This window comes from Carya illinoinensis, chromosome 14 (assembly GCF_018687715.1).
Source record: "Carya illinoinensis cultivar Pawnee chromosome 14, C.illinoinensisPawnee_v1, whole genome shotgun sequence".
Classification (NCBI taxonomy): Eukaryota; Viridiplantae; Streptophyta; class Magnoliopsida; order Fagales; family Juglandaceae; genus Carya; species Carya illinoinensis.
In genome coordinates this window covers 25,568,654-25,596,226 of record NC_056765.1, presented here as the reverse complement: position 1 = coordinate 25,596,226, position 27,573 = coordinate 25,568,654, and the positions used below count along the sequence as shown (strand labels likewise).

Here is a 27,573-nt window from a genome sequence, read left to right as displayed (position 1 = left end):
TACACTGGAACTTTGATTTTCTTTTCCCCATTCTTTAAGCAAGTAGAAAGCTTTCTCGATCGATCGTACGTGCTCATAAAATAAATTTACATGAAGATCAAGATCATGACATTTCTAGAAATAACACCAGTTAATTAAAAACAAGAAATGTCCTATCTCCTCGATCTAAAATATCTCGAAGAAATCCCATATATGCAAAACATGATGAGCGCGGACATGAAAGAAAAATCAGAGGATAAGCATGCAGGATTTCTCTAATATTGGACGACTGAGCATCAAAAGTTTGCGAAATGATTCTGAGAAGGTTGATGCACAATTTGCAAATCCGTGGTTGTTTGGCACGAGATATCTTCACTCATCAAGCTCCTGCATGCATGCGCAGGTACAGAAAATTAATTAAGAGATAATGTAAGAGAAAATGTAGAAGAAAAATCAATTAAAGTTGTGCACCTTAATTAAGTATTAATTTCATCACGAATGAGTAAATATTGTAACACTTTGTTAAGAATATAATATAAATAACTAAATCTATCTATTCCCATTAATTTATAAAATTTTTGGGACAATTGATAATTTTACATGGGATCAGATTATATAAAGTTTGATCAAGTTAGATTGATCTAACTGATCTACAATACTCAACTCCATTTAATCAAATACTTTATATATTAAACTTGTTTATAATTAAGGGGGGCCGGTGTTAAGATCATAATACAAATAATTAAATCTATAAGACTATAGTCTATATACCAATTAATATTCTTTTGATCATTCTATAAGTCAAGTAGACAAAGATCAAGAGTTTATAAAAATTTAAATATATATATATATATATATTCATTAAATTAATGGGGTGTACGTTAATTGATCTTACGTACTCTCGAGGTCGAGATGCCCAAAGGGAACTAAGGGCTCGGAGTCGGCCGTAGTACTCTGCAATTACAAGAAAACATCGGGCTGCCTGTCGAACAGTCAATATGTGACGCAATTGATGAAGGGTTTGCCGTCTCAAATTATCAGCCTGCATGATCAGTTTTTCGAAAAGAATGAACAAATAATTAATAGATATGAGATCATCGATACATATATATAAGTTTTACTACATATAGTCATTTTTATGTATTTTTTATGCATTCTACTGATATGATTGACCAAAACAATTATTTTATATTACAAAAAACGACACAACTAATCACATTAATGAAATATGTAAAAAATACACAAAAATAACTACACATAAAATTTGATATATATATATATATATATATATTTTTAATGCACAGTATACATTAAACGACAACCAACGGCCAGTAGAGTACTTGAAATATGTAAGTGGCCGGGCTAGTCATGCAAGGGCACATGGACATGATGACAAACTATTCATAAGAATTTCAAATTAGATTGAAAGTACTCATCGTGAATGCGTCTTTATCTCTGGATTTGGACTATTCTTATACATATATATATATATATAAAGAGAAATTTTATAATATTTTTTTGTTAATTAATTAATATTGATGATAAAGATAACCCACATCGATCGAGCATTATTTCTAAAGTTTTGTTGATAGGTCTGGCTAGGGTTTTTTATTTCAACGGGCATCACTTTCAGACCAACTTTTGATAGAAACCTTTCATAGAATAAGATGAAAATACCACATCAAAACCCTAGCAGTCAACATCTTGACATGATGAACTTGATAATCTTATATATACTTGCTTATATGGAAGAAGTACTAGAAAATCCACCACATTATATACATGGAAGATCACATGTATAAGTACTACTGGAAGTTTGAATCACGACAAAACAATTCTAACTAGTTAGGATCGAGACAAACAAGCTCCAATAATAATAATAATACGATATATATATATATATATATTTATATATATATATATATATATTTATATATGAACTTGAATATTTTAACTATGTATATTAACCGACCAAATTAATTACCTTCACACACAAAAACAGCTAAAAATATTAATGCATGGATGATGCAACCGATAAAGTGTAATTTCAGTTTTTTTTTTTTCTTTTCTTCCAAATATTTTTTTAACATTTTAACTAATTTTTTTACAAAAAAATACATAGATTTGATAATATTCATTTTCTTAATCACTAAGAAAAAAAATGGGTCAAAACCATAGGTCATTCATTGGTTCAATAAGCATTACTCAATATTAACACAAGAATAATTCTACTTATCATACCCATACGTACACCACACATATTTTAATTTTATTTTTCGTTCTTCTTATAATAAATATGTAATATATAGATGATAAGTGGAATAACTCAATTAATTTAATATGAATAAATTAAAATAAAAAATAGTATTAAAATATATAGAATATGTAGTGTGGAATGATATTCATCATAGCATCCTTCTTAATATAACTGTACAATTTAATTAGCAAAAGAGTTATAATGATACCAACCACACAACACATTTCACAATAGATGTTGCAAAATGCGCGCTAAACCTAGCTAGCTATAGTAGCTAAGCTGGATCAAGTACTTAATTGCCAGCTCCATGCATCATGTCCATCGAGGGCAGCATGCAAGCAGATGTTAGCTAGGCCCTGGGATCTAATACCTTAATTTTTCTCTTCTTATATAACTAGGGGCCGACATATATTAACGAGGCAATCAAGAGTTTTTAGGGTTAATGGAAATGGGCGGGTACTGCATCAAGCTAGCTAGGAATTAGATTGATCATGATCATGAGTGCTATCGGATCTGTTTTGAGATGGGGTTAATGCTTCTAAATATATACTACAAGAAAAATAAGTATTTATAATGAATTATTTACGATGAAAATAACTATTTATGATGAGATATAACTCATTTTGACAGAAAAATCATTTTTATAGAAAATGACTGACAACTAATGAACAGTATTTTTATTATAGTGATATATACGCATACAAAAATTTTATATGTAATTATTTTTATGTACTCTTTACAGACTTCACTAATTAATGTGATTGATTACGTTATTTTTTAATATATAATAATTATTTTAATCAATCATATCAATATAGTATGTAAAAATAACTGTATGTATGTAACAAAACTCATACACATAATATATAACAAATATTTTAGTCCATGGTGATACCCATGCATGCATGCAGCATCTACAATTTGAATATTTGCAGGCAGGCCAGTAGAAGAAATTAGCTAGCTATAGTACTATGACTTTGATCATCAAGTTTTCGAAGGTTTGAGAAGTTAGTACGTACGTACCTAAACCGGGCTTATTTTCAAACTGCCCGCGCGGGTAGTGGGCACCAGGTCTATACGTATGAAATTGACTAGCTAGCTATAGTACAATTAACGTAATTAGAAGATTAGTAATTATATATACACACGTCCTAACTAAATTCATGCATGTAATATTTAATATATATATATAAGAAATAAATAAATCATTATTATTAATATTTAATTAATTACCTGGCGGATGAAGCCCTCAAGATTGCCAAGCTTGTCCAAGGCAACAGCCATCTGCTGCATGCCGTCGATGACGGGCCCGGCGGCAATGGTGTCGATCAGAGACTGCTGGAGCTGTTCCTGGCCCTGGGAGAGAGCTTCCTCAGTCTGTTGTGTGGAATGTTGCAGCCGGGAAATTCCCATCAATTGCTGATCTGTTAGTGGATCTAACTGACCTATCAACATCTGATTAACATCCCGAAAAAAGGGTTCAAAAATAATATAAATATAAATCTTTTTTTTTTTTTTAATTAGATTTATATATAGCACATGAATTGGACTGAAAATGGAAAAAATATTATATATATAAACCGTGATGAGTTCAGAGGGCCTGAAACCGCCTATCCAGAGGAAGCAACGCTCGGCTGGAGACATCCACTGCCCAGTAATGAGGTGAAATACATCAGATTTGGCAGCCACTCCTTTCAGCTCGAAAATCTCATCGTAATGACAAACATATCCGTCAACGATTATTCTAAGATCACCGTCTGGCAAATGTGCATGCAGCCCCGTCCGAAGCTCTGCCATCAGCCGGTGGTCTTCCTCTATCCATCTTGCATATTCCATGTCAAATATTGCAGCTCCTACAAGATACATAGATTGTTTCTCCCCAATGGGTTACCCTTCCTCTTCCACTTATATTAATATTTACTCAAAATAGGATACAATGTGAAGTGATCAGTGATTAAACTCAAGATCTACGTCATTCACGTGCTATAATTTAATTTGTAAGATGTAAATTTTAAAATTTATCTTTCAAATCAAATCATTATATCCTCGTTTTCTTCTACAAACCCAAATTGGCTCTAAGAAATTAACTCCAATGTAATATTCTAAAAGTTTTCATATGGACAAACAAAAGACATGTAGACACAAAAAGTTGGAAAAGTAATAGTACTGACTTTTAGTATTTACTTTTTCCTAAGAAGAAAATATGTTTGTACTCTCAAATTATTGTTGTTGACTATTTATGGTATCGATTACTTTAGGTTGGACTCTTAAGATCAACAGCCAAAAAAAAAAAAAATATGATCTTGATCACGATTCTAGCTTGACAAAAGATTTAGGAGAGTTTGGATAAAAAAGACTTTTAATTCATCTCATCTCCTCTCAACTCACTATCTAAACCTCCCTTAAACAAAATGTAGCAAAATATTGTTCTATCTTTACACGCACTCGATCCTTTTTACCTAATCACCAGCCACCACATGGTGTCTTCTTTACAATATATATATATATATATATATAGACAAAGGGAATTGCTTCTTTCTTGGGATATTCCATTAATTTAATAAAAAATACCTTGATGATCATAAGCTAATTAATGTATCTTTAAGAAAACTCACCAGAGCTTAGATTTCCACAACCAGCCAAGAATAGCCCCTATTAGAGTCAGACAACCCAAAATAATTAGATTATTTAATATTAATTAGTCTGTCCATAATTTGAAACACTTAATTTTTTTAAAAATAAACAAAAACAAAAGAATATTTTTCAATTATTTGTAAAAATTTTGTAACAAATTAATTAAAGCAAGTATACAACCTGTGCGCGCGCTCTTTGTAGGTCTTGTTCAATCTGAGTAAGCTTTATTCTACTTGACTCTAGCTGTTGCACATAAGCCTGGAGAGAGAGAGAGAGAGAGAGAGAGAGAGAGAGAGAGAGAGAGAGAGAGAGAGAGTTATCAGATTCTAATGTTTGAACCCCAAAGTTGAAGAAGTGTACAGCTAGCAAAGTTAATGTTACACTAATTACCTTTTTCCTGAGGCGGCTTTTCCTTGCAGCTTCTCTGTTTTGAGCTAAACGTCTCAATGTCTGAAAGCAATGCTCAAGATTTCAGCTCAAAACTTCAATGCCATAGAATACAAAAGTTTTGAAAATTTAAAAAAAGAATATTAAGGAAAAACTTTTTAGTGTATTGGAGGACCTTAGCATCAAGTTGTTTCTCAGATGTTGAACCGGCTCCATTCCTCTGCAATGAATAACCAAAAAGATAGAAAAATATTAAATAAGAAAAGATCATATAATATGACAAATGATCATTTTTTTAAGGAAAATTAATTGTAAGAGCAGAGATGATATCAAGACTATGGAAAGCGACTGAAATAGATATTTTCATATGTTTTTGTTTTCTTTTCTTAAGTTAATTTAGCAACTAGACTTAAGGGGGAAGGAAAAGAGATGTAAAAAATGGTTTGGAAATTATTTTATTATTCTTATTTCAGTCTTTAAACATAGGAGAGCTCACAGAATTTCTTGGAAGCATTTCTGATTTCTGATACAGATTTGAGCACTGGCCTTGAGGCTGGCAATCATCAACATAATAAGGATAGCAGAAGACATCATTATCTGCCATATGTGTTTGGTTTTTTTTTTATGGTTTGTTCTAATCCCAAAACAGATGTAAGGCTATAAGCAAGAAGGTTGCCGTTTGTGTTTTCAGATTGCTGTGACTTGGTTCCTATTTCCCAAACAGATCGGATTAAAACAAGAAGTTTTTGTTTGGGCTGAAGGGGTTGGGTGAAGTGTGTCACTATTATAATGAGAAAACAGTGGTAACTACTGTGAAGATTCTCTCTTTTCTTTTTTGTGTCCACAGTACTCTCTCTCTCTCTCTCTTCATGTCTGACAATCTTCAGAAAATCATTCAGAAATCAGGGAAACTCTGCACTTCTTTGATTTTCTGAGAGTTGTTGGGATCTGTGCAGTTGTATACGAAGATACGCAAGAGAGAGAGAGAGAGAAGGGAGGGAGAGATCAAAACAGTAATAATAACAATAAAGGTTCGACTTTTTCCAGAGTTTTGGGATATGGGATAAAAGAGAGAACTGCAAGATTAACAGTAAAACTCAGCAGGTTAAGGACCTTTTCTTGGGATGCTTTGGCAGCTGATTGATTCTGCGATGGTCCTGTTCTTGATATATCATTTGACATCTCTTGGTGTAGTTGTTGTTGCTGTTGTTGTTGAAGCTGTAGATGCTTCTGATCAAAAGCCTGCTGATCTGAGGAATTAGATGCCTTTCTACTGATGGGAGATTCTGGTTCGAACTGGGCCTCAGCTTTGCTTGAAAGAGTGTTCACTGCTGAACCTGAATCAGTACTCTCTCCGCCTGATTTTGAACTTCCCTGTTGTAAGAAACGCACCAAAAAAGAAATTTCTCACATGGGAATCGAGCCCAGAAAAAAGCGTAGTCCCCACAACAGACTCACTTTGCAGACAGGTATCTAAGAATCCATCCCAAAGAAAACATAATCAACTTAAAAAAACAAGTTTTCAAACGAGAATTTGAAAACTGTATAATTAAAGTGAAATGTTCAAATGGTCGGGATTTTCTGCTGTTTAAGCATGTTTATCTACCTATAAAAAAAAAGCATGTTTATCTAGAATTCATACGACAATAGATGGTCAAAGACGGATAAAGTAGACTATTACTCCTGGGGTGGTCTGGAATCTCATTGGCCATGAAGGGAACATTTCCAGTGTGGCTGCAGGCCTGCCTGTAAATAAAGCTGCAAGAATCACAAAAGCCAAATCTTCAGAGGATCACCAAAATTAAAAGAGTCCAAAGACTTCAAAATTTCAATAGGTAGAGGAACCTAATCCCCCTCTTTTTTCTGCAGTTATGGAGTCAGTAAATCATGCGGGGGAGGTCAGGTTTCTAAGTTTGCAGTCTCACGCCACCCGAGTTCGTTGTCTAGGAATCATTACAGTATTGGAAATGGTAACCCCCAACTCTCTCTGCCTTCTGTAGACATATTCAAACCTCACTTTCTAGTCTCTATGCTTTTAGGAGTTGGTTATTCCCATCATACGTCACAAAAGGAGAAATGATAGATAGATAGAGAGAGAAGCATACGTGCTTTAGCTTCATCATTTCTTATCTTAACTCCTTGCAGCACAATTGCTTCTTCTAGCTCTCCAAAATCGAAAGCAGATCCTTCTTGATTGCTAAACAAGAAAACAATTAAATGGCCTATGTCAGACATGAGCAGAGAAGCAAACAAAGCCAAATCAAGCTTTTGCTGAGAAGAGAAGGGATTCCGTTTAGCAAATAATCTAGGATTTTGCAATTCTAAATAAGATTTTGATGGAAAACAATGAAGAAAATTGTCCTCATACATGAAGCTTGTGGAAGGAGCATTAAATCCATGAAAAACTCCATGAGGGACATGGTGATTTGATGGTCCTGAGTCCGATAAACCAGTCTCCCCAACTCTATGGCTCGCCATGCAAGACCACCTCAGACTATTTTCATTTGGAAGGAACTGAAAGGGAACGTATTGCAGAAACAAAAACCATAAGAAAAACAATAAAGAGGACTTGGAGAATTATTCCCAATATTTCATTTCTGTTTTACCTCAGTTTTGTGGAAGTTCAAAGAAGAATTATTATGTGCAGCAAAAGCCAACTGAGAGATAGAGAGGGAGAGGGAGAGAGCTAGAGAGAGAGGAAGAGAGAGCAGCAAAGGATCAAAGATATCTTGTCAAAGTATATTTAAGTAGCCTCAAGAGGGTCCAGTCTTTTTCTAAGATCTCTCTCTCTCTCTTTGCACCTTTTGATTTTTCATGCGGGGTGTCTCCATCTGTTTCTTTCCTCCTCTGTGAAGAAACCTGAGGGATTAGTCTGTTTAGGCTGCTTTAGCATCCCTATGGTCATAAATATTTATGAGACTTGGAAACTCATCCCCACCGTACAGAAAATCTTGTCCTTAGCAACCTGTTTCAGGTCCTCCCAAAGAAAAATTATTAGCTGAAATATGAATGACATTATGTAATTAAAATTGTATATATAAATATAAAATTTTAATAAAATAGACATAATTTATAAGGACAAAAGTGACACATGTCTGTATACTTGATAATTATTCCTCTTGGTGTGTAGGGGCTTTGAAATACAAACGGAAAAAAGAGGAAAAAAAATTGGAAACAAAACAAAGGGTGGGGTCTTTGGCAGGAACCCACGAGAATTACTGACTCCTACTCCACTCTCTCTCTCTTCCAACCGCCTGTGTTTTGTGATTGGTTCCTTTACAGGGCTCTTCAGGGCTGCAAGCACTTGCAGAGGAAAAATAAACTTTCCAAATAAAGAACAATAAATCCGGCATTGAATAGGAGATAGAGACAAGGTTCTTACACAAAAGATGGTAAAAGAAGAGCAAGCAAAAAGCTCTAAAGATGTTTTCAAGATCTTTTTACACCCCAAAGAGGGATTGAGTTTACTTTTGACAACAACTAGACAGAGAGAGACAGAGAAAGAGAGGTATTTTATTATTATTTGAAGCTTCTGCTCGTACCATTTCAACCATAACAATAGAATAATCATCCACAAGCAAAAACCCCCCCTTTTTTATAATATAATCCTTGCTATAGATCAGATGTATTTGATTGGTATTATCCCTTTTGTTGATGGGTCAACATCCATTTCCTGTCATCACCTAATACCATGCCATATTACTATTCCTTTCCGTTTGTAGAAGTTTTGGCATCCCTGTAGAGGCCTGAAGGTGCTGCAGTTTCTTCGTGGCAGACTACTGTTCTCATCTTTTTCCTTGTTATGCTCGAGGTTCTGCATCAGGCCACGTTTCGATTGTTGTCCATGTCCTAAAACACTGTTTCCTTTCATGTTTGTTCTCTGATAATTAAAGGGTATAGAAAGAGATTGATGGATTAACTATATTATTTCCAGACTCGTTATATATTTTACATATCCATGGCCAGCATTATTGAGGAATATACATTTATATATATATATATATATAGAGAGAGAGAGAGAGAGAGAGAGAGAGAGAGAGAGAGAGAGAATTGAAAGTAATGGAGTCATTATTTATCAAATTAATAGGTTGGATGGAAATATTTTATGTTGTGCTCATCTACTACCTTTGTAGGTAATATGACTCCAACCAATTATTCTTTTTATGATGAATGATTGGCCTAAAAAAAGTGTTTGTTTCAAATAGAAAGTGTTCATGGATTAGGTTCAATTGTTTTATTTTTGTTTTTAGGTGCTGCCACTTTTGTTCCCAATAAACCTTACAGCATGTTCTTGTTATGGAAGATATGCAGAGGAGCCTTAGATTTGTGTATCCATGGAGTTCCTTCCCTACTCTATATGCTGCAGAAAGGTGATTGGTCTGGATCAAATCCAAGAATTAATTATTATTTTTAAGATTTTTATTGACTGGATTAAGTCATTGCTTGTCCTCTAAGGAAGGAAGTTAAGCTTATAATATTACTTGTTTACCTCTTTTACACTTGCTTTAATCTAGAGCAACTTGCATTTTATGATTTAGTGGCTTTACAGCCACACACATGGAGATCCCGATGGACGATGCCACTTAGTGTTTTTTTTTTTGTTTTTTTCTTTTTTTTATACATTTTTTAATACTTTTAAATAATTTTTTCAACTTAATCACTAAGCAAAAAAAATTTAAAAAAAAAAAAAAATTGTGGGGATCCCCATACGTAAGAGTAACATTTCTCTTTATGATTAATTTGTATCAATCCCACTTTTGGGTATCCAAGCTTTTTTAGAGTGCCATCATTTCAGCTCCTAACAAAGGTAAATGGAAATTGCAAATTTTAGTTGAAATGCCATGAAGCGAAGCTAGGATTGAAGATAAATCATGGTGTTGACCTTTCACCAATAAGAAAGATCTTGAAGGCCAATGATTAGCAATGGACCCCAGATGGTAGTGAGAAATTATGTTTAGTCCAGAATGAAAAAATATTTCCAGACAAAGCAGTCCAACTGTCAAATCTACATCCAAATCACTCACAAAATTTTCAGCAAGAAATGAATGAAGATCAGTCAATTCCTTGAAATTGAGTCATTCCTGAATTATTCACATGTTTGATTAGGTTGGTTAAATGGTAAAATTGCTGACTCAGAGTAGCCTAAAATCAACAAATCAGTCACGGGGTGGTGCTACTAATATATGGGATCGAAATGATATGGGAGAGGTAGAATTAGGTGTAAAATTTCAGAAATCTAAAAATTAAAAATTAAAAAAAAAAAAATTGAGGTTAAAAAATTAACTTTGTCCACCTCAAATTTTTCTCTTTTTTGCAGTTTGCCACCATATCAAGCTTTTCAGTTCAACCCCTGCTGTAGTACTGAGTCTGAGTCATGATATTTTCCATGGAGAGAAGAGAGGCTAGCTAAGTATGATAGGAATACAATTTGCAGAAAGCAGCAAAAGTTTGATAATAACAATGTAGTGAGTCTCTACAAAATTGGGACCTGGGAAGAGCATACCATATGTAAGTGTTTTTACTTTATAAATGATATTTGCAATCATGAAATACGTAAGCGCCACACAATCTCTTTAAAAAAAATGGGTAAATACAGGATTTACATAAAAAAAAAAAATTAATTTTTTAATAGTAAAGCTCACTCTTTTTCAAAACGATTACACGGCATTTACTCACTCTATAACTGTATATAGCATTAATATTTTTTTGAACGGTATCTCAATTTTATTATTTTTCTTTGATATTTAACTTCATAATTTGCAGTTGGTGTTCATGTGGTAAGGCATGTTCAAGCCCTGCCTCCCATTTTGAATGGTGCAATGCATCTTCACATTGTTTCTCTAAGGAAGAGAACGGATTATTATAAAATAAGACACGAATATACTTCTTTCCATCGCATGAGATGGGTTATGTGCTTGCTGCTGCTGGTGCCGCCTTCTGCTGGTGATGTATTAAACAAGTATAGTTTCTTAGTGGGGTTGGTTTCAGTATTTGATGCCTCTTAACTACTATGTCTTGTACCTAAGGACCACTTACAAATGAAAAACTCAGACATTTGAGACCAATTTTTAGTCAGATTCATCCAAACCGTTTATCTATTCACCAAAACCGATCTTGTCCGTCCAATCTCTAACAGAATATACCCAGTGATTTTTCCAAAACTCCGATATATTTTCTGCACCTATTCTCATTCATCAAACCTTTTAAGCATTGCTGTTCCTAGACCCCACAACAGCTACTACCCAGATTTCCTGCAGTTTAGCTGCCAAAAATCCTGCAACTTCAATTTTGGTTTCAAGCTATTAATAAGGACACTCTAAGTTCAATCTTTTCTTAAAAAATAGCTAATAAACCTTTTCCTTTAACATAACTGGCCAGCATTCCCCTAAACTTTGCTACCAGATTACCTTAGAAAAACCGTGTCAAGGAAGATTCAACAGCTCCACCATTGTTACTCATCTTCTGAACAGCTATAACTTTCTAGCAAGGTATCACACTGGACTTTTCAGTAGCATGTTATGGGAATACAGTAAGTTCAATTATAAAAATTTCCTGGAAAAAAAGCATATGATAAATTTCTCAAAAGAAGTTGCTATCAAAATGAAATTGGAAATGAGGGAAAAATTAAGTTAATTATGAAGGCATAGCATAGAAGTATCTTAGTCAAGCAACTTTTAGAATAATGCATACTAGTTGTATTGGAGAGAGCATAAAAAATTTCAACTGATGTAAATGGATGAATGTAAATTTGGATCACCGAATACAAACAAGTCATGTAGAAAGTATGGAGAATTAATAAATATATTTTCATCATCATCATCACAATTTGACACATAAATAAATATGCTTCTACCTATTAGTAAAGATGAGCGAGACAAGAATCATAAATCCAAACTCATTTCAGTTATTTCCTGGTCCAAGCATCAATTGTGGCTCTCACTCTCCCAAACAAATTTGAATTTCAGGTATACGTGTAGATTTAAAGTAGAGCTTCTCTATTCATGTAGAGGCACCATAAAAATACCTATGGTATTTTGTCAGCTGTTCTTGGTAGCGTTTAAGAGCCACCATCCACTCAATGTTGTCCTAAATGCAATAGCTATGAACACACAGTAGCACCGACATTTTATCCATCTACAATTTCCAGCCCCTTCAATAAATAACTTACAGATTTCCACTGGCTGAAATAGCAAGGAAAAAAATTATCTACCATGTTCACCTTTGAAAGAAATATCAAGTTGCTACTTTAGTAAAAGTGTTATTTTTGTTTTCCAACAAGCAACAATTCTTTGGAGGCTGAGCAGCTGACTAGCAATCTTGATCTCAGCATGCCATAAAAGATCAAGGCCTTAAGAATTGATTGGTCATCTTGGCCATTGCCACGAGTTTTGGTGAGTTATGTACAACAAATCCTGAACCTAACCTCACTCTCTCCACTCCATTCACAAACTTTAAATTGAGGAAAACCTCCTCAGGAACTGCGACACTACAACAAATCCTGAACCTAACCTCACACTGCTCGGCGAGTGACACCACACGTCCTGCACAAATAGAACCGGCGGACACCAGCGACGTCACTAAAGGGTATCCGGCGCCGGATATCCTTCCGGTGACCTGGGTTATTTTTCTGCCTCACCTCTGCCTGCCTCGCACTAGCTTTCTCGGTGGAGCCACCAACGTTTCTTCTCACAGAAAAGTGCGACGGGTCCCGACGACCTTTTAGCTGGCCTCCAACGTCGGAGTTACTCCGGCGACTGGTTTTTTTTTGGGTTGGGTCTCTTTTTTCCAAGATTTGTCAGGAAAGGCGACCATGTTGGCTTCCACAGAACTTATTGACGGACACCGGCGACCTCTTTGCTGGGTTGGGCATTTTTCCAGCCTTTCTTGACAGAATGAAGCCCCTTACAGCTTGAAAAGCCTCTGCTTTTGAAGTTGTATCGATATGGGTCAAATGATGCGTTTTTGGGTGGAATCGAAGGCTTTTGAGTTTTTGCCAGAAAATTGGAGGTCTTATTTAAAAATAGTGGAGAGGGGCAGAAGGGTTTGGAGAACGGTGGTAATGGGTCGGAATTGTATAAATTGGTTGATTGCTACGGTGGAAGAAACATTTGTTGAACCTAAGGTTTCAAGTTTTGTGTAATTATATATCTACACATGGATTTTGATGATAACGAATGAATTCAAAGAATAAAAGAGTCTCAAACTCAAGTTGTCTACACAATGGAGTCAAGCACATCAAGGAAACAAGTATGAGCAAGAAGGGAATAAGTTCACATTAAAGTGATAGAGTAATATTGTAAATCTCTTAAAAATTCGAAATTAGGATTAAGGTTCAAAATTAATATTTTATCATAAAGCATTAAAATACATTTTCCACATGTGCATGAATATTTTAAAAATTAAATTTGAAAATTTTGAATGATGATTGATTGTCATCTTTTACATATGCATGTTTTATTTGAATATTTTCAAAAGTGATTGATACTTTTTTTTTTACTTATGCAAAAGGTAGATGATTTTGTTTGAAATATTTGAAAAGCAAAGTGTGCTCCTTTTGTCATATGCAAAAAGTAAAAGATTAGGTTTGAATTTTTTGAAAAATAAAGTGTGCTCCTTTTGTCATATGCAAAAAGTAAAAGATTAAGTTTGAATTTTTTGAAAAGTAAAGTGTGCTCCTTTTGTCATATGCCAAAAGTAAAAGATTAGGTTTGAAGTTTTTGAAAAATGAATGATGTTGTATTTGACAATTGAAAAATAAGAACCTTTTATTTGAATTTTTTGAAAAAGTGAATGATGTTGTCTTTGACATGTGAATCTTTTTTAATTTGAACATAAAATCTCATATGCCTATAAATAGATCATTTGAGAGTTTCACATTCACAATATCCAGAGCATACAACATTCATTCAAAACTTTCATTCTCTCTTCTCTAAGCATTGAGCCTTAATCCTTGTTCATTTTGAAAGATATAGTTTGCGCTGTATTGTTCTTATTTCACTCATTGAGGAGTATTTTCTGATAACCTACCTACTATCAGCTCTTGTATCAGAAAAATGGTGTGTATAACCCTTGTGCGTGTAGAAAGTGTTTTACACAGGGAATAGTTGAATCACCACGTGTAAGATGATTGCAAGTGTAGAGGGTGTTCTACACGGATCCTTTGTAGCGGTGTTGTTCAAAAGTATAATAGGTTTTTATCTCCACCTGAAGAAGGTTGAATAGTGAATTTGGAAATTCTCAAGAGGTAGCTTGAGGCGAGGACGTAGGCAGTGGGGCCGAACCTCGTTAACATACTGAGTTTGCTTCTCTCTTACCCTTACTCTTTATATTTATTACTATTTCATATTTTGTTTATATTTTATATTATATATTTTATTTATAATTGTTATTTTTTTAATACAACTCAATTCACCTCCATCTTGTGTTAGTCATCTGGGCAACAATTGGTATCAAAGCTAAGAGCTCTGTTATAATATTAACTATATTTTGAGTTAAGATCTTATGGCTAACATTACAGTTTCATTTGGTGAAGGTCAATCTAGCAGTCGACCTCCACTCTTTTGTGGAGACAATTACTCATTCTGGAAAGTTAGAATGAGAATATTTCTTCAGGCTCAAGGTCGAGAAATCTGGAAATGCATTGTTGTAAATAGACCTTATATTCCAACAAAAGTGGTTGATGGAGTAAAGGTCAAAAAGGAAGAAGAAGAGTTTGATCGTGAAGACGATAGACTTTATACTTTAAATTTAACTGCTATGAATTTATTATTTAATGCTCTTAATGGAAATGAGTTTAATAGAATAATGACTTGCGCTACGGCAAAAGAAATTTGGAATAACTTGGAAGTTACTTATGAAGGAACTTCGCAAGTTAAGGAATCAAAAATTTATATTCTTACTCATGAATATGAAATGTTTAAGATGAATGATGATGAATCTATTTCTAGTATGCACACTCGTTTTACTAACATCATAAATAGATTGACAGCTCTTGGCAAAGTTTATTCTAAGGTGGAGATAGTAAGAAAAATTCTCAACTCTCTACCAAAACGCTGGGAATCAAAAGTGACAGCGATTCTTGAAACTAGAGACCTCAAGAAACTCAAAGTGAATGAACTCATCGGGTCACTTATCACCCATGAGTACACATTGAAAAGAGGAGAAGAAGAAGGAAAGCCAAATAAAAGCTTGGCACTTAAAGTTGTTACTCATGAAAGTGAAAGTGATGAAGATGAGGAAAATGAAGACAAAGATGAATAAGTTGTGATGATAACAAGAATAATTCAAAAGTTCTTAAAGAAAAATAAAACTCCTCCGAGGAAATCCCTCAAAAAGTTTTCCAAAAAAGATTCAGGTAAACATGACACTTTAATTTATTATAAATGCAATAAACCTGGTCATATCAAGTTAGATTATCCTCTGCTAAAGAAAGATCGAAACAAGGGCAAGAAAACAATGAAACCTACATGGGATGATGATTCAAGTAGCTCAGATAGTGAAGCAAGCAATGGAGAATCAACAAATCTTTGTCTTATGGCTAAAGATGACATTGAGGTAACAAATCTTGATAATATTGAAGATCCTTCATATGAAGAATTATAAAATGTTTTAGTAGAGGTATATGAGGAATTTGAAAAATTGGGTATCAAATATACTGCTTTGAAAAAGAAAAGTTCTTTTTTAACAAACGAAATTGATATTTTAAGAAAAGAAAGTATCATTTTGAAAGATGAAAATCTTGAGTTGAATAAGAAGAAAACTGATTTAGAAAATATTGTTGAAAACTTTACGAATGAAAAAAAAAATTTGAAAAACTTCTTGGTAGTCAAAGATGTGTTTTTGACAAGGTAAGCTTGGGATATATGCCAAAACAAAAATACAAATCTTATAAAAATTTCTTTGATAATCTTTCTACATCAAAAACCAATATTCAAAATTCTTTTCATAAAAATAATTTTGTCAAAAAAAGATATTATTATAATCATTCAAGTTCTTCATATATGTCACATGCTCTTTGCAATTTCTGTAATAGAAATGGTCATAATTATCATACTTGTCTTACTAGAAGAAATCATACAATGACTATTAGGGCCATATGGGTACCTAAAAATCTTGTTTCTTCTAATACTAATAAATAAAGGACCCAAAAAACTTGGGTACCAAGAAAAATTATTTTAATTATTTTTATAGGTATGCATGAAGTCATCCACAAGCAAAAACAAATGGTTTTTAGATAGTGGATGTTCAAAACACATGACGGGAGACAAAACTAAATTCTTTGATCTTAGATCTAAAGAAGAAGGACACGTGACATTTGGAAACAATTCGAAAGGGAAGATCGTGGGAATAGGTAAAATTGGTAATGAATTTTCTCTCATAATTGAAGATGTTCTACTTGTTGAAGGTTTAAAACATAATCTTTTGAGCATAAGTCAATTATGTGATAAAGGATTTACAGTTACTTTCAAAATGGATAAGTGCATTATTTTGAATGATCATAATTATAATATTTGTTTTATTACTATTAGAAGTAACAATGTTTAGACAATATTTTGAAGAAATTACTTCACAAGATGCAATTTGTTTTTCAGGTCAAAATGAAACTAGTTGGTTATGACATAGAAGACTAGATCATGCCAACATGGAACTTATTTCCAAACTTTCAAAAAATGATCTTGTGAGAGGTTTACCAAAAACATTTTCTTAAAGACAAAATTTGTGATGCATGCCAATTTGGTAAATAAACAAAAACTTCTTTTAAAATCAAGAAATATATTTCCACTACTAGATCATTGCAACTGATATACATGGATCTTTTTGGACCAAATAGAGTTGCAAGTCTAGGAGGAAAATATTTTGCATTAGTTATTGTTGATGATTTCTCTAGATATACTTGGGTCATCTTTATTGCTCATAAAGATAAGGCACATAATGTCTTTACCAAGTTATGCAAGAGAATTCAAAATGAAAATGGCTATACTATTTCAAGTATCCAAAGTGATAGGGGAAAAGAGTTTGTTAATAAAAATATTGAAACATTTTGTGATGAAAATGGTTTTGTGCATAATTTTTCTGCTCCTCGAACTCCTCAACAAAATGGGGTAGTAGAGAGGAAAAATAGATCTCTTCAAGAGATAGCAAGAACAATGCTCAATGAGAACAACTTGCCTAGTTATTTTGGGCCGAGCGGTAAGTACTGCATGTTATATTATAAATAGAGTTATACTAAGATCTAAATTAGATAAAACTCCCTATGAGTTTTGGAATGAGAAAAAGTCCAACATTGGTTACTTTCATGTATTTGGATGCAAATGTTTTATTTTGAATGACAGGGATAATTTAGGCAAGTTTGATGCAAAATTTGATGAAGGTATTTTTCTCGGGTATTCTACTAATAGTAAAACTTATAGACTATTTAATAAAAAGATTTTAACTGTACAAGAATCTATGCATGTAGTATTTGATGAATCTAATCCTCCACTCTCCAAGAAATCTATTGATGAACAAACAGGAGGTATAAATAATACGGAAAGTCTCAATCTCAACAAAGAGAACACAATAGAAGAAGTTCAACATGGAACCATCAAGAAAGATCATCAAAATTTAATACAAGATGCAACCAAACAGTGGAAATTTGTGGAAGATCATCCAGTAGAACAAATTTTGGGAGAACTTTCACGAGGTGTAAGTACTCGATCATCTCTTAGAAATATTTGTAATCATACTGCTTTTCTATCTCAGATTGAACCTAAAAATATTGATGACACACATCTTGATGAATCTCAGATTCTAGCTATGCAAGATGAATTGAATCAATTTGAAAGAAATGATGTTCGGACACTTATTTCTAAACCCAAAAATCATACTATTATTGGAACAAAATGAGTTTTTAGAAACAAAAAAAATGAGTTCGGAGTCATTACTAGAAATAAGGCTCGACTTATAGCTCAAGGTTTTAATCAAGAAGAAGGAATCGATTATGATAAGATATATGCACCAATCGCAAGATTAGAAACTATTCGAATGCTACTTGCATATATTTGTTATAAAGATTTCAAACTTTTTCAAATGGATGTTAAAAGTGCTTTCTTAAATGGTTTTATAAATGAAGAGGTATATGTTGAGCAACCTCCAGGTTTTGAAAATCATTTTTCCTCAAATCATGTTTTCAAACTCACAAAAGTACTATATGGACTTAAACAAGCTCCTAAAGCTTGGTACGAGAGACTCAGTGGTTTCTTGATTGAAAAAGGTTTTTCAAGAAGAAAACTCGACACAACTATTTTCATTAAATATGAAAATGATGATATTCTTTTGATTCAGATTTATGTTGATGATATAATATTTGGTGCTACTAATGAAAATATGTGTCAAGTAAGACTATGCAGGAAGAATTTGAGATGAGCATGATGGGAGAACTTACATTCTTTCTCGGATTGCAAATTAAGCAAGCAAAAAGTGGGACATTCATCAATCAATCAAAATATATTAAGGAATTACTGAAGAAGTTTGGGATGAAAAGTGCTAAGGAAATTGGAACACCAATGAGCCCATCAACTAAACTTGATAAAGATGAATCTGGTAAGCCAGTTGACTCGAAAATATATCGATGTATAATTTGTAGCTTATTATATTTAACAACCATTAGACCAGATATTATGTTTAGTGTGTGCTTATGTGCACGCTTTCAATTATCTCCAAAAGAATTACATTTAATTGCAGTTAAGCGCATTCTTAGATATCTTAGTGGTACATTTGACCTAGGGTTATGGTACGCTAAGCACACATCTTTCGATCTAATTAGCTACACAGATGCAGATTATGCGGGCTGTAAAATAGATCGAAAAAGCACTAGTGGAGCATGTCATTTCTTAGGTCATGCACTAGTTTCCTGGTTTAGTAAAAAATAAAATTCTGTTACACTATCTACTGCTAAGACAGAATATGTTGCTGCGGGTAATTGTTGTGCTCAAGTTCTCTACATGAAGCAGCAACTTGAAGATTTTAAACTCATGTATAATCACATTCCAATCAAATGTGATAATACAAATGCTATAAATCTTTCAAAGAACCCAATACAACATTTTAAAACTAAGCATATTGAAATAAGATATCATTTTCTTCGAGATCATGTGCAGAAATGCGATATAGTATTAGAGTTCACAAACACACACGATCAGTTAGTAGATATTTTCACAAAACCTTTATCAGAAGATAGATTATGTATGATCAGAAGAGAAATAGGTATAATGCATACTATGAATATCTCTTAAAAGATATACCAGAGTCAATAAAAATAGAGATAGATTTTTTAAATACTTTTACATAAACTTGAGATTCTTAGCCTCATGTTTGAAACGCTCATTCTCTTCATACAATATCATGTCATTCTTATCCATGGGAACCGGCAAGCAGAATGAAGAATCTAATAAAGATTTCAACCGTTTATTCTTTTACCGAATGATTCATTCCCTTGTGTGAGACTATTGAACAATTCGTTGAAGTAAAACAATTTGTTCTTTGAGATTTTTAACTTCATGATTTCTGACTTGTAGCCGCTGGGAAAAAGCAACAATAGAGGAAGAGTAGCGAGTCCGAAGACTCATCAAGTCATAAATAGCATCAAAATCTGACTTATTAGTCAGATTATTATTTTCTTGCTGCAACATGGCACTAATGGCAGCTGCAAAAAGGACAGGAGGTTGAGGTGCAGAATGTCTCATGGATTGATCTAGAAAAATGTTAGAAAAATGAGCCATTGAGAATAGAATAGAAGGCTTAAAACGAGAATGTTGAAATAATGCAGATGAGTTATAGAGATAAGAAGAAAACTTGATGCGGATTGGATGAACTTTAAAACTGATTTTATAGAGATAGCATAAAGAACCAGACAATCTATCATCCAAGTCAAAGAGCAATGTGATTTTTTTTTCCCGATCGGTGAAAATGACATTTTTTAGAAACTCGGAGCCTTCAATCTCGTTTGTCAACAACATCAGGCGATTTTTTCAAATCTCCACCCACACTTGTCGGGTCACGGACGGATCCAATTTTATTTTTTCAACTATCTACAGTGTCTACTAACGCACCGTTTTCTTCAGTACATTTACTTGTTACGGATTTTTTTTAATGATGCCAAAAGGGGGAGAAGTGTTAGACTAGAACATTAACATTGTTTGAATTGCTAAACTTATTATATATGCTTGGAATTATATTTATACTTTTGCTTGAAAAACTAATGCACATTCTCAGGGGGAGCTTAAGTATTAATACAGGTTTCAGGTTCTATCAAGTATTTGTCATCATCAAAAAGGAGGAGATTGTTGAACCCAAGGTTTCAAGTTTTGTGTAATTATATATCTACACATGAATTTTGATGATAACAAATGAATTCAAAGAATAAAGGAGTCTCAAACTCAATTTATCTACACAATGGAGTCAAGCACATCAAAGAAACAAGTATGAGCAAAAAATGAATAAGTTCACATTAAAGTGATAGAGTAATATTGTAAATCTCTTAAAAATTCGAAATTAGGATTAAGGTTAAAAATTAATATTTTATCATAAAGCATTAAAATATATTTTCCACATGTGCATGAATATTTTGAAAATTAAATTTAAAAATTTTGAAAGATGATTGATTGTCATCTTTTACATGTGCATGCCTTGATTAAAGGGTTGAACTTTGAAAATATTAAAGATGATTGATTGTCATCTTTCACATGTGCATGTTTTATTTGAATATTTTCAAAAGTGATTGATGCTTTTTTTGACTTATGCAAAAGGTAGATGATTTTGTTTGAAATATTTGAAAAGTAAAGTGTGCTCCTTTTGTCATATGCAAAAAGTAAAAAATTAAGTTTGAATTTTTTGAAAAGTAAAGTGTGCTCCTTTTGTCATATGCAAAAAGTAAAAGATTAGGTTTGAAGTTTTTGAAAAATGAATGATGTTGTCTTTGACAATTGAAAAAGAAGAACCTTTTATTTGAATTTTTTGAAAAAGTGAATGATGTTGTCTTTCACATGTGAATCTTTTTTAATTTGAATATGAAGTCTCATATGCCTATAAATAGATCATTTGAGAGCTTCACATTCACAATATCCAGAGCATACAACATTCATTCAAAACTTTCATTCTCTCTTCTCTAAGCATTGAGCCTTAATCCTTGTTCATTTTGAGAGATATAGTTTGCGCTGTATTGTTCTTATTTCACTCATTGATAAGTGTTTTCTGATGACCTACCCACTATCAACTCTTGTATTAGAAAAAGGGTGTATATAACCCTTGTGCGTGTAGAAAGTGTTCTACATGGAGAATAGTTGAATCACCACGTGTAAGGTGATTGCAAGTGTAGAGGGTGTTCTACATGGATCCTTTGTAGCGGTATTGTTCAAAGGTGTAATAGGTTTCTATCTCCACCTGAAGGAGGTTGAATAGTGAATTTGAGAATTTTCAATGGGTAACTTGAGGCGAGGACGTAGGCAGTGGGGTCGAACCTCGTTAACATACTGAGTTTGCTTCTCTCTTACCCTTACTCTTTATATTTATTGCTATTTCATATTTTGTTTATATTTTATATTATATATTTGATTTATAATTGTTATTTTTTTAATACAACTCAATTCACCCCCCACTTGTATTAGTCATCTGGGCAACAACATTAATGGCGAGGAGAAATACAGATGATACAAAACACTTGCGCGAAGGTAACAGAGAATTCATGGCTCAACGATGCTCCCACAAGCATGGTTGGGGATGAAGGACAAGGTTGGGAGAAGTTTGCAGCGGAATTACGCAGAGTCGCGAATTTGCTCTGTGATGAGGGGTCAAGAAAGGAAAAGAAGATTGAGAACACCAAAGACCCAAGCACATCCACGGTGGCAAAGCGATCGTATGCGGCAGTTCTGAAGATGGGTCATGATTTTGTGGCTCAGTGTAAGGGGAATGGTGAAAGCGGTCTGCAAATCACGCAAGCTCAAAACCAATTTGAAGCGATGCAAATTTCTCTAAAGGATATGGAAACCCAACTTGTCGATTTGAAGACAGTGATAGCTTTCTTGTCAACAAAAATAGACACGATTTTCAGCTGGAGGCAACAAGGATGTTAAAACTAAGATAAGTCCGATTCCTTTAAATTCAGATAAAGGAAAACAGAAGATCAGATTCGGTCATGTCCCTATAACCAGATCCAGGAGAGCGTGGCGAGTCAAAAGGAAATCTAGGTTATTTGAAGTGGGTATTAGTTATACGGGAAACAAGGGGTTGAGGTTCAGTGTAATTTTTGGGTATTTTGGGTAGTGTTAGGATTAGTGTATTGTAGGTTGTTTTTGGATCATTAGGGGCGCTTTATTATGGGTTAGGTGTTTTTTTGTATACGTTCAGTGCACTTCGTTACTCCTTTTGATATATAAAATATTTTTACTTATATAAAAAAATAAAAAATAAAAAAAATAATAATAAAAAAAAAAACACCATAAGAAGTGTTTGTGTAAACAGATCTATGGTCCATTTCAATTGCCGTGGCTAGTTTTAGTTCACTCAATTTTTTATTGGCACTACGTGAACAAAGTCCTAACTAGTCCCGATGATGCACAAACCCTTGACAAAGAAGTTTCTGCAAGTGCACTTCAGAATTCAAAGAAAAAATTGTCCCAGTCTAATGGCTCCTAGAAATTAATTGCAGCCAATAGGATTCGAACTTTAAACCTGGAGGGAGCAGCATATCACCAAAATCAAGGTCCTCGCCACTTGAACCAACCCTTAGGGGTTTCAATCATATTTTTTATAATGCAATTTTTAGCTTTTGCTTATTGAAAAATGAACAGAAAGCGTGCCTCAGCTGCACTTTAGTCATGGTATTTGGCTTTAGGTATCAGGGGCAGTACACTCTTACAGCTTCTCAGTTCATGCATTAAGCACGTCTAGACTTTTAACAACACGCCTCAGTGCACAACATCTATTCTGATACCAAACTCAAAGATGACTGCACCTAATTTACTACAACACATAAGCAGATGATATTTCTCTGCTAAGGAGCAATCAAATTAACACAAATTCTATCATCGTTAATCATAAACTCGACCTGCTTTTTATTATTATTTTTTTATAGGTAAAAAAAGTTTTGTTGAGGCAAGTAAAAAGGCATAGCCCAAGTATATAGGAAGTATACAAATAAATGCGGAAACCTAATTACAAGTCAGGAAGTAGAAAAAGACTTTATTATTTTATCATTGTTCCTCAAACTTTTTTTTTTTTTTTTGATAAGTAAGAAAATTTATTGAAGAGAATGAAACTAGACGAAGCCCATGTACACAGGAAGTATACAAAATGGGACACCTAATTACATTCTAGAAAGTTGAAAAAAAGACAAAAACTCATTAACATTCCCTCCCTTAAGAACAATAGCAGAAAACCACTGAATAAGAGTTACTCATAAAATTGACATGCTTTCTATTAATTTTCCTTGAAACAACACTTCTAGCTATGCCTTTTACACATTTGTTAATTGTAAGTAGTTACTTTGTGAGCAGCTTAAAGACACAAAAATAACCTGTCTTTCTATGTAGTCAAACAAATAACTCAATGAAAAATACATAATTAGATCAGCATTCGCAGTTGCATGAAGATTAGAAAACCTCATGATCAATCGTTTAGAGAGATACCAATGAAACTCATGGAGCAACATCAAAAGTGATAAAGATTAAACAGGATCGAGTCAGCAAAGAATACCATGGAGAGAGAGAGAGAGAGAGAGAGAGAGAGAGAGAGAGAGAGTTGTCCATAGAAATTTAAGGAAAAGGAAAAAAATCGAAAATATATTACTTCATTGAAAAAATACGAAATTAATCAAATAGAAGATATTGGAATTATCATGTATCAATACAATGCCCTGTCTCCATGTGATGCATGATGTACCTGCATATGTGCCTAAGGCCCTGTACACAACAGACCTGAACCAAAAATGGAGTTCCAATTATGGCATTTTGCATATTTCTAATAAAACTCAAACCGCACCTCTAAATGCATGTATTTTCTCATGAGCTCAATAATGAAAGACGTAAAACTTGCCAGTATCTGGTAATCCTCACGTCTGGCCTCTGAAATAAGCCCATGAATGAACAACTTCTTCAGATTTGGGAATCGTTTCAGAATCCCCTCCACCCACAAGGAGAAATATTCATCAATTACAGTCCAACTAAGCTCCAAGACAGTCACATTTACCAAGTGAGAAGGCCCTTCCAGATACGAGAGAGCAATATTATCTCTATAGTCATACCTCAATGAAAGGTGAGTCAGCTGCGGGAAAGAAACAGCAATTCTTTCCAAATCCACAGCCTCATCTTCTTCATCAAACACCACTTCACAAAGGCGAAGCCTTCGTAGTTTCGATGATCTCAAGACAATATTGTAGAACTTCGGCCACCAAATTGAGAAGTTGCTGATATCTACAATCTCAAGATTTTTGAAATTCTCGCCAATATCAAGATGTTGCACACTAACATCATCAATCTTGAAGTGCTTCAAGGTGCCCTTTCCAACAAGTTCAAAAACCTCAAGGGCACAACCTTTCAAGTGCAAACACTCAATGCTATCTGCCTCCAATACAAACTTGTCCAAACTGATTGCTTCAACATAAATACTTTTTAAGGTGGGACTGCACAGCTCAACTGTCACTTGTGCATCTGACATTGCAATCTCTGGGTTGACAAGTTTCAAAGTTTCAATCTTCTGGCAGGAACTGAGCAGAAGACTCAGATCCAATGCGGAAATACTGACATTACTTAAAGATAGAGATTTCAAACAAGGAAATCTTTGAAAATTAGGTTCAACACCAGTAATTGAATTATGGGCCAGGACCAACATTTCCAATTTTTGCCTGCCACATATTTCAAGAATGTTAATGTTTGGAGTAGTTTGAACGTTATAAACCAATAGGCGCAATGTTTCCCTGGTATACATGAGCCAAGCAATGACAGTGGATGCTGAGAACTTATCAACACCATCCATTAGAATATATAGACCTTTTAATCCCGTGGTTTGAAATATTGTTTGAGTTATCAAGATTTGAAGTCGGCTAATCTTCAAGTCTCGATAAACAGGCCAATCGTTGGAATTGAATGAGAGTGTGTGAAGGTGTTTGCGGAAAGCTTCTCGCCATTTACAACAAGTTGCAGATGCTATCACCACATCTCGTGCAGCTCCGAGCCTGGATAGTATGTTTCCAACAACTTCAACAGGAAGATGCTCCATAACTCAAAACAATATTAATAAGTAATTATATAGACAATTAATCCACCCACGGGCTTCCCACGAAAGATCAAGCAAAAGAAAAACGCTTAACTTGCTAGAAGCACACAATCAACTTCCTTACAACTTTCAATAAACCAGGAAAGCCACTGCATATATCTTCTTTGCACACTCATTGACACAGAAGGTTGGCCCAATTAGCAAACATAACAGCTACCCAACGGGGGAAACAATCAATTGATCTACCAAATTTAATGGGATCCTGAAACAAAAATCAAAAAAATAAAAAGGAAAATAATAAGCACATAGGTGCTCAAGAGATTTAAGAGTTATACGCTCTAACAAAATTCAAATCAAATGAAACCCTCAAATATATCCACAAAACTCATCACAAAACCAAATTTCAGCATCTGGGTATTCATAATAAATCAAAAACTAGCACCAACCACATTCAAATGAGTTGATCATAATCATCCAATTAAAATAAAGGTATATAAATGTCATTAAAACGTAATAAATCAAAAATGCCAAGATCAAAAATAAAAACGAATCGAGGGGATTACCAGAAAAAATAAAATAGATGGAATAGATCGGCTCCAATGGAACGGAATGGAAGATGGCGAGTAGTAGACTGGTTTCTTTTTCTCTTTTTTTGTGGGCAAAAGTACAAGTTGTAGAAGGGGGTTGATTGAGGAAGAGTAAGTCGAGATGAGCTTGATCACGGGCGATGCCTATGGGAGAGAGATCCACCACCCGGCAGTGCAGAGATAGAGGGGGCAAACAAAGAGGCCCAAAACGTAGAGTACACAAAACCGGTTTTGGATTTGGAGGATTCGAATTCAACTGTACCCAAGCCCCAGGAAGAACAGGATAGAGTCTCGAATTTATTTGTGGTGTCTCGCTTTATTCAGAAGCAGCCCACCTAACCCAACTCGAGTAATGACTAATGATAGAGAGAGAACCTTTTTTTTAATTATTTTTTCGACAATTATATCTTAAAAATAATTATTCTACTCATCTTGCCTACAACATATTTTTATTGAAAAAAAAAATTATAAATAAAAACATGTGTATGGTATAAGAATGATGAGTATTTTTTTTTTTAACTAGAGATATTTTTTAAAATATGATATTTTATAAATAATAATAATATCTTTCATTTAAAATATATTTTTTATAAAATATAATAATTTATTATTCAGTTTTATGGATGATGTTCGAACACCATATCAAATCCTAAGCCACCATGGTGGGCCATTCAATCACATTGCTGGACTCTGGCCACACTAAAAAATGTACTAACAGTTTGACACTATCTGCGGGATTCAATTTATCACTTTATACAAAAAAAGGAAGAAGAGGAGACGATGATCTAGCTCCGAGGGTACCTCCAAAAAAGCAAATAAGCTTCCCTATTGCTCATTTTTATCATTCATGTGGATTTTAATTATGCAATAACTATCTAAAAAATAAAATTATGTATATAAGGCTAAGTGGGCTGCATGGCATATAGGTGTGCTATGTGCACCTCTTCGGCGGGCAGCCCCCAGCCGCACCACCTATGGATGGGTACCCCCCTCCCATATGCTGAGGGGCAAATTGGCCCCCAAGGCCATCCGCTCATCGCCCACCATGTTGTATCACAACGTGAGAAAAAGAGAGAGAGAGAGAGAGAGAGAGAGAGAGAGAGAGACGAATGCCAGGGGGTGGAAATTCACCCACCCATGGCGAAAACCAAAATCAACTGCATGAAAAACAACGATCAAAACAACTCAGATAGGGAGATACCGACTGAGGGTGAGTCACGACAGCTAGAGGGAGAAAGCGACTATGATGGCGACCATCTAGGGGTGATGGTGATGAGAAGTTTAGACGGAGAGGCTAAGAGGGAAAAGAAGAGAGAGAGGTGCAAAGGGAGTGACGGGTCTTAAAACAAAACCTTTTAATAAAACAACGTTGTTTTATTATAGAAGATTTGTATATATATAAATATATAATCTGGTAGACAGGGTAAATCTTGAGTGAGCTTGGGTACAACCAAGGCCCAATCCCCTAAGCACCCAAATGCA

At 34.1% G+C, this 27,573-nt stretch overlaps 2 protein-coding genes across 4 annotated transcripts; both read right to left on the bottom strand.

Annotated features, from left to right (window-relative positions):
• Positions 1 to 8,161, bottom strand: LOC122295221 (transcription factor TGA9-like). Of its 3 annotated transcripts, none has more exons than XM_043104337.1 (13): positions 7,864 to 8,161; positions 7,626 to 7,771; positions 7,363 to 7,454; positions 6,939 to 7,015; positions 6,371 to 6,631; positions 5,433 to 5,477; positions 5,261 to 5,320; positions 5,051 to 5,128; positions 4,852 to 4,888; positions 3,818 to 4,089; positions 3,470 to 3,691; positions 875 to 1,021; positions 1 to 366 (listed from the first exon to the last, which is right to left on the bottom strand). In XM_043104337.1, the coding sequence occupies exons 2-13, from the start codon at positions 7,733 to 7,735 to the stop codon at positions 352 to 354; spliced, it is 1,416 nt and encodes a 471-aa protein (XP_042960271.1). In that variant the 5' UTR covers positions 7,736 to 7,771; positions 7,864 to 8,161; the 3' UTR covers positions 1 to 351. The 3 variants fall into 3 exon arrangements, with proteins under 3 accessions (XP_042960271.1, XP_042960270.1, XP_042960272.1); XM_043104336.1 differs by having other exon boundaries at positions 879 to 1,021; positions 7,864 to 8,154; XM_043104338.1 differs by lacking the exons at positions 7,363 to 7,454; positions 7,626 to 7,771; positions 7,864 to 8,161 and adding an exon at positions 7,103 to 7,241 and having other exon boundaries at positions 879 to 1,021.
• Positions 8,162 to 24,050: 15,889 nt separating this feature from the next.
• LOC122294988 (F-box/LRR-repeat protein At1g67190-like) lies at positions 24,051 to 26,426 on the bottom strand. The gene is made up of 2 exons (XM_043103988.1): positions 26,068 to 26,426; positions 24,051 to 25,766 (listed from the first exon to the last, which is right to left on the bottom strand). The coding sequence occupies exon 2, from the start codon at positions 25,505 to 25,507 to the stop codon at positions 24,251 to 24,253; it is 1,257 nt and encodes a 418-aa protein (XP_042959922.1). The 5' UTR covers positions 25,508 to 25,766; positions 26,068 to 26,426; the 3' UTR covers positions 24,051 to 24,250.
• Between the last annotated feature and the right edge of the window lie 1,147 nt (positions 26,427 to 27,573).

Excerpts from the sequence above, each read along its gene's own strand:
- LOC122295221 (XM_043104336.1), bottom strand. The coding sequence starts at position 7,735 with ATGGCGAGCCATAGAGTTGGGGAGACTGGTTTATCGGACTCAGGACCA. Across the intron at positions 7,455-7,625 it reads GCTCCTTCCACAAGCTTCAT|CAATCAAGAAGGATCTGCTT; the intron begins GTATGAGGACAA and ends TTTCTTGTTTAG. Across the intron at positions 1,022-3,469 it reads TTGAGGGCTTCATCCGCCAG|GCTGATAATTTGAGACGGCA; the intron begins GTAATTAATTAA and ends CTGATCATGCAG.
- LOC122294988 (XM_043103988.1), bottom strand. The coding sequence starts at position 25,507 with ATGGAGCATCTTCCTGTTGAAGTTGTTGGAAACATACTATCCAGGCTC.